At 38.2% G+C, this 7,761-nt stretch overlaps 1 protein-coding gene across 1 annotated transcript; it reads right to left on the reverse strand.

Annotated features, from left to right (window-relative positions):
* Positions 1-1,577: 1,577 nt before the first annotated feature.
* On the reverse strand, positions 1,578-7,311 carry Cbr-add-1 (the record flags this gene model as incomplete). Its single annotated transcript, XM_045239652.1, has 20 exons — positions 1,578-1,658; positions 1,710-1,753; positions 1,843-1,932; positions 2,023-2,094; positions 2,602-2,647; positions 2,869-2,924; positions 2,975-3,085; positions 3,129-3,471; positions 3,756-3,968; positions 4,015-4,287; positions 4,339-4,424; positions 4,904-4,988; positions 5,340-5,438; positions 5,502-5,561; positions 5,604-5,771; positions 5,815-5,958; positions 6,004-6,146; positions 6,700-6,808; positions 6,860-6,952; positions 7,213-7,311. 20 exons carry the CDS (start codon positions 7,309-7,311, stop codon positions 1,578-1,580), a joined length of 2,415 nt encoding a protein of 804 aa, XP_045095447.1.
* Between the last annotated feature and the right edge of the window lie 450 nt (positions 7,312-7,761).

The raw sequence follows: 7,761 nt of genomic DNA on the forward strand, positions 1-7,761 counted from the left end.
AACCATACCTTTTATGCTCCAGTGAGCACATCTCAAGAGCAAGTGTTTTCCAAATCGCTTCAATTTTTTTTGGTGGCTATTTGATCTACACCAAGCATTTTTCATTACAAAGCCAATCTTTAAAAAAATCCTGACGGAAGTTTTTTTTACTTCTAGAGTCATCGTCACGTCTGTGATGATTCAGAAGACACAAAAATTGACTTTTAAAAATTTTATATAACGTTTTGCCGGAAATTCAGCTACATTTAACAAAAATGTTCTTAATTATTGGACAAGTTTGAGCGAAGTTATGAACAAAAGTATAGAGGGACACTCACTAATGTTCGCAACTGTATAGTTGACGTGACTCTTCAACGACACGACATTATAAGCTGTTCTGTTCAAATCAGTTTTCACAGAAACTAGTCGAAATTAGAATGAAAACTATAAGTTTGCCCAACTTTGCAGAAATCGACGAATCGGAAGAATATTCCTGACGAGTTTGATAAGCAAGCGGAACTAAGAAGAATAAGTGATAAAAACGACTGAATTTGCAAGCTATACCATTTCCGGTTTTTTTCCGAATTAAACAGAAAAAAAACAAAAGGAACTGATGTGAAAACTTATCGTGGGGACAATGTAGAACAGCACATAAGTAAGAAAAACGGCTGGAGGTATAAACTATAAATTGTTCCGGTTTCACAGAGAAGATAGTTCATTCTTCTAGCAGCGACTCGGATTAACAAAAACCAAAATGAAGTCTAAATTGCCAGTATTTTTTGATCTCATTGGACCAATATTTTGTATTTGATATTTCTCGCCGTTTTCATTGTTATCGCATTAACCAAGAATAAAAAAAATTAACGAATAAATGTGCTCTCTTTTTTTCGAAAGTTAATTCGTATTCCGTTGCACAATGTTGCAGTTTGTTCAATTTTCATCAGAATGTGTCAATTGTTAGACCAGGTTGTTGATTTGCTTTACATCCATCAATTTTCCAATAGTTTCAGTTCAAATTTTGGCTATCTATTTTTTCTAGTGCAATTTTTTTGAAAAAAGTTTTGTATTTGAATTCTAAAAGAACCGCGTAAAATCGAATGGAAGAGTTTCCAAAATTTTTCTAGGCTAGCGGCCGTGGTAGATTTACGGAGTCTTGTTTTATTTTCCCCCTATTTTTCCTCATTTTCTCAAAAATTTCAAAAAGATTTTCCTCGCATTTTTGCAGGATTTTCAGCATTATCGGTTTTGATTTAAAAAAATTCCAAAGAATGATTTACGATCACAATGAGATAAACCACCATTTATTAGAAAAAGAATAGAAAAGTTCTGGAAAAAAAAGAATATGCAAACAGAATGACATGGAGCAGTCAGAAAAAAGAAAGCGTAGGAAATTCCATAATCCACAACCGGAGTGATTAAAAGAGCACGGGAAAGAAAAAAGGGTCCAGGGAAACTAGACATATGTTTCTTGGCGGTAAACTGGACGCAACATCTCGGAGTCTGGAAATTGAGAAATCAAAAAAGAACTAGAAAAGAGAAAGAGAGAAGAAGAATAGGATTAAAATGGTAGATGTGTGTTCGTGTAATTTGTGTGAGTATTATTGATTATTGATTCTTTTGTCCTTTCTGCGCATGAATGAAAGTAGGCCTCTTTTCTTCTTTTTCTTCTCATCCTTTTTCTAAAAATTTTAGATTGTTTTCAGCACTTGAAAAGAAAGGATTAAACTCACCTCTTCTTCGGACGCCGTTGTACAGGATCGCGATGTAGTAGTGCCTGAAGAGGTTAATTGTTAATAAAAGTGAATTTAGAGCAAGAAGTTGTATTGATTGGTATACATAGAGACCACAAATTTACACTGTTACCTTCGCTGGTTCCTTGCGCTTCCAGACACTGCTTCTCGTCGAACTTCTCAATTAACATCGGTGACATTGACACGGGGAAAGACGGGTCACCTGTACATAGTGTTAGATAGACTGTGAGAGTTAGAAAGTTAGAAACAGAAAGCACACGTGCATATAGAAAGTGGAAAAAAGGTAACCTACAATCGAACACAACTGACTGGCTCATATACGACGTGTTGACGCTTTCTTCGGAGGTTTGAACTGGAAAATCAACTGAAATACGCATTCCAAAAGTAATCAAAAAATCACAAAAGGAGAAGGCAAAAGGATAGGTTTGAAAGCAGAAACGAAAGAGAAGTGCGAACTGAGAAAATAAGAAGCATTGGCTCTTTTCGGGAAGGACGGTCCCAAAGCGGGACTGTCGGTCCCATCATTGGACCGCCGGTCCCAACGAATTGCAACAACGGTAGCATTGTTCCGACAACGGTCCCAATGCCCCGAGAACGGTCCCAACGTTCCGACAACGGTTCCAAAGGTTACGACAACGGTCCCAACCAGGCTTAACCTGAAAACCCTATTGGAAACATCGGGAATTTTAATTGTTGTTTCAACTAAGAAACACATTTCAGCAACAAAAATGAGCATTTTGCTGATAATTGAAAATTCCAATACTTTTTAACTGAAATTTTTCAGAGTCTATTTGGTTTATAATCATAGGCTTAGGCTGAAACGTCTTGTTCACATCAGTGTCGGAAAAAATGCGTTTTGGCCTAAGCCTACAATACAAAAAACTTAATATTTTGTGAAAAATTCCTGTCAAAAAGTACTGAAATTCCCAAGGATAAGAAAAATGTTAAATTTCCCACTGGATTTTTAAAGACCATTCCGTTTTTTTTTTATTTAGGGAATAGGGTTTCCAGATTAAGCCTGGTTGGGATTGTTGTCGTTCCCTTGGGACCGTTGTCGTACCCTTGGGACTGTTGTCGGAACGTTGGGACCGTTTTCGGGACATTGGGACCGTTGTCGAAACAATGGGACCGTTGTCGCAATTTTTGGGACCGGTGGTCCGAAGATGGGACCGGCGGTCCCGTTTCGGGACCGTCCTTCCCGGAAAAAGCCGAAGCATTTTGATTTTTTTTTTCAAATAATTTACCGTTGTTCTGACTTGTTGGAGAGATTCCAGCATTCAATCCATCGTCAGAAGCACTCAAGGCTGCTTGGGAGAGTTTGTGCTCTCTAATACCTTGCATTAGCGATACTGCATCTGAATAAACATTTTTTATTTCGATTGTTTTTGAACAACTAACCAGCTTCCACGTCATCATATTGAGAATAGCTCATTACACTTCTAGGGGTAGTTCCTTGGGCATTCTTCGCTTTTACCATAGCCACATACTTACGAATATCTTCATCGGTTTCAATGGAGAATGGGTTCGGTGCATAGATTTGTTGATAAACTTGAGCGTGATGTTGATACTGTCGATCAATGATTCCTTTGCTAGCGGTTCCGATGAGAATTGCGCGATCAGATGAAGAACTTTGTCCGATGGTACCATCAGAGTCTGGCTGAAAATATTGGCATATTTTTAATTCGGGTCTTTGTCGGGTTTTTGCAGGCCTTGTTTCTTGTCTATTAAAAAAGTTACAGGCCTTATAGGGGCTTTGCATGGGCGTGCCGGGACGGGCAGGGCCGGAGCTTGCTTTTTTTGTTCCCTTTTGTCTGTAATTTCGTTCATAGACAAGATACAATCTTCCGAACAGTATCATTCCGTAATACTCTTTGAGCTCTATCGTATCTATTTTACTTGGTCTAAAACATTTAATTTAAAAGAAACCAAGTCCGGGAGAAGAGGCCCGGCAAAAGCAAGGATTACATCTGTGAATATTGGGAAACAGCTCGAAAATTCTCTAACAATGAGGAAGTATTATATTACCTGAATAACAATTGAAATATCTTCATAAGTGACACCATCCAAAATCTGACTCTTTGGACCGGGAGTGACAGTTCCTAGACGATTATTCTCTTTGATTGCCTGCTGCTTTTCTTTGAACTCCTTAGGGTTCGAAGAAGCAGGACTGAACTGGTGAACACTGCTAATTTTGACTGGAGTACCGCTTGCAGATGGGATGTTAACGTCGTGGACCCACTGTAATTTTAGTTTTTTTCTTGAAAAAGTCAGATAAGTTTCTCACCTTGGTAACTTTCTTTGGATTATCTGCTCCATACTCCATGATTTCCACTTTCTGATATGCATTCGGACTATTCAACCAACGGACTCGCTCCTGTTCCTTGCGCAACAATGCGAGACGATGAGCAGAGACGCTCTCCAAGTTTGTCTCATCGATTTGTCCGTATGCTGACGTAGTTGGTGGAAGTGCCACGTCGTTGTTGTTCACCATAGATGTAGACATTGCAGACTTTGGTCTAAGTTGGGGTTGACGATAGACGTGTCCAGTTCGGAAGTTCTGAAAATAAATTGAATTGTTTCAAAACTATAATACAACTTATTATATTACCGCATGATCCAGTACTCTCATCCATGATTCCCACTCTAGTTCTCCGACTCGCCATTCAACAGTTCCATTTCTTTTCAAAGAGTTGGCTGAAACAAAAATTACTTTTTGTTTATATCTACAGTAGCGGTTATTAAAAAATTCAAAAACACATATTTCCGTTAATTTTTGGTCATTTTGACCATTTTGACCATTTTCATGTGTCGGGAATGCGGGTAGCAAATTTCCGGTCACTTTAAAGTCACAGAGTTTTTCGAATATTCCGAATTTTCAGCATTTTGCTAAATTCTGCAAGACGCCTGTTTTATCACGTTTTCAGTACGAAAACGGATTGAAAAAGTGTGTCTTCTAGAAATCGGCAAATATCTGAAAACTAAGATATTTCGAAAAACTCTGTGAATTTAGTTTTCCATTTCAATTTGTTTTATTTTCTCCAAACTTATCAAAATGATCAAAAATTTGATAGCCAAGCGCCGGACTTTTGAAAATGGTCAAAATGGCCGACAGTCAGCTGAAAAATAAGTTTTTGCATATTTAATTGACTTTTACTGTATCTATCTAAACTTACTGTTTCTCGAATTCCGAAAAGCTCTCTGAATCGCTTTCTCATCCGGAATAATGAGATTGTCAAGTCCAGCCCGAGCAGCTCGCACCTCAATAAGACCCCGGTTAGAAATGTTTCTCATCCACCCACTCAGTTTTCTCTCCTCCCATTTCTACATCTCCCTTCTGAGCAATTTGCGTGTGCAAAGTTCTCATGTCATTCTCTTTTCAATTTCAAAAACCTGGTGATCACACGCCGTGACCAAGTTGCGCATAATTATAGCTGTCTCCTCAACCGACTCTCCAACCACAAAACAGCCTTCGCCTCGGATTAGAAGAACCTTAAAATTTCAAAAAATGTCTCTACCAGATTTCAGAGAACACACAAATGGCAGCAAAGATATAGTGCGCGCGAGAGAGAAAAAATGAAAGAGTTATGTGATTAGAATAAGAATAGGCACCTGAGTTTCACATGCGATCACAGTATTGTTGGCTAAAAACATTGCATGCTCAATAGTGTCACCGACAACAAGAAATCCTTGATTTCGGAGGAAAAGAACCTGAAAACAGCGATAGAAGCTTGGGAAAAGTAGATTTAAAGCTCTTTTCAGAAAAAAACGCACGTTTTTGTCACCAAGGCTCTCGATCAGCTGGTCGAATGGAATTTCATCATCACCAATGTCCTAAATTCTTTTTTGAGTTTTGAAAACAAGTGAATCTCTAACCTGATAATCATGATATCCAACTGGTCCAATCACCATCGCCTCCTGACAAAGTGGCAACAGCCCGAACTTCATACTGGCCACAGCGGCAACAATTGCAGTATGCATATGAAGAATGCATCTGACCATTGGACGAGCTTTGTAAATTGATGAGTGAAGAAGAAATGCAGGCTGAATCTAGGACGTTACCATCTTTAGAATCTGTTTTTATTACCTGGTTCACACCAGCTTTCACCAATCCACAGTCCAGGATCTTCCCATCCTCATTGATTTTCACAATGGTTGCAGCGGTGATTTCATGGTAAAGAAGCCCATATGGATTCATCAAGAAGCTGTTTTCTTCGTCATTGGTACGATACTACAATTCTTTGGTAATTTAGCTTCTAGATTCTCTGAATTTTACCGAAATCTCATTATGAATCCCTTGTGACCACTGGAACAGATCTGCCAGACGGAACAAGCACGCAAGTTTGTTGCGTTGGATGCGCTCGACTTTTGAGTAAGTATCATTGCCTCGTAGGTCCGCAATAGCAATCGTGTTACCTCCTGAAATTAACTTTATCAAGAAAATGAATATAGCAAAACTCTACCAAGCTTCACTAGATTGAACGGAATGACCTTGGATAATGCCATAGCTCAGAGAAAATAGCAGACAAACTCTTATCGTTTCCAGACAGGAAATTTGAATGAACTAGGGAAGGAAAAAATCAGCGAATGGCCATAACAGGAAACAGGAAAAGGAGATGTGGGGTGGGAAACGAACAATGAATAAACTTTTGGAAAAAAAGAAAAACTCTTTTTTTCCAGTTTTACTATAATTTGTCGTTTCTCGCAACACGAGACAGTGTGTATACGCGTGTGAAAATTGACACTAACCCATTCGCACGTTGATTAATGATAGGGTGTGGTGTTGTCCCCCGCTTCTGATTCCTCAAACTTTTTTCCCTAGATTTTTTTCTTTTTGGTTCCCATAAAAGAAAGGAAGTAAAAAATAGATCCATTCCCTAGGCGATGCGCATAAATCATTTGGCACATTCTATATGGGAACACCCTGCGTGATCGTAAATCAATCTTTTTCTCTAGTTTCAAAAGTACAAACCGTATGTGTGTAGATTGCCAAATGACATGTTTCCCTGAGGGACGGTAAGATCTGCTAGCTTCTGGAGCACTTGCAAATGGTCGGGATCGGTTTTAGCCGTGTCACACTCCTAGAAAATGAATTTCTTTAGAAAATCTCCTAAAAAAGGAGGAGCACCAACCTGGCGAATAACCTCCTCCAACTCGTGGCAGAATGATTTTGATTCGAGTATCTGTTGCACCCTTTTTCGTCTCTCCATCTCTGACAAATCCTCCTGAAAATTGCGTAGCTCTCATCTCATCTTTTAAGCTGATTAGAGAGCACTCGTCGTATTTTTCTTTTCTTCTTTCCACTTCCCTTCTATTCACTTTGACAGCTCTTTTCAAAAAAAAAACTACATTGAAGCAAGCGAGAGAGCCTTTCTCAATAATGAAGTTCTCCATTTAATTGGAGAAAAAAAGAAGAGGAGAAAAGGTCGAGAAATTGCTCTCAAAATTCAATCGTATAAATTGAAATTGGAATGGATTCACTTACTTTGATTACCGCTGGCCGTTGAAGCTCCTTGATGTATTCTGGATCGTCCGGATCTCGAAGATAGGGACGCTCCCTTTCTTTGCTTTTTTGGCCATACATCTGTAAACTTTCAAGAAAATTGAGTGAAATTACGAGCTGAATGTTTTCAATTTCTGAATAAGATATCAAAACCTGCAAATAATAAAAATATCAGTGATAAAGTGACGATCATTTTATCAGTTGACATATTTCAATATCTCTCATAGAAAACAAGATAATTGAGCTCGAAGGGCGAATATGTTAGATTTTCAACATTTCAAATGTTTGGAAAAACAAACTGACAGAAAACAAAAACTTGAGTTTGAGAAGTATGAATTTTAAAAGACAAATTTTGAAAACAGTTATTAGAGGAGGATCACAATAATGCCCAAATTATTTCTCATTTACAGAACGTATTTCCTCTAATAGGAGCCTATCTAAACCGTCAACTAAGAGCTTCATTATTTGGGTATCTGTGATAAATGTCGAAAATTTGTCAACTGATGAAATGTTTATGATTTTATGAAAAAC

This window comes from Caenorhabditis briggsae, assembly GCF_000004555.2.
Source record: "Caenorhabditis briggsae complete genome, chrX, whole genome shotgun sequence".
Lineage (NCBI taxonomy): Eukaryota > Metazoa > Nematoda > Chromadorea > Rhabditida > Rhabditidae > Caenorhabditis > Caenorhabditis briggsae.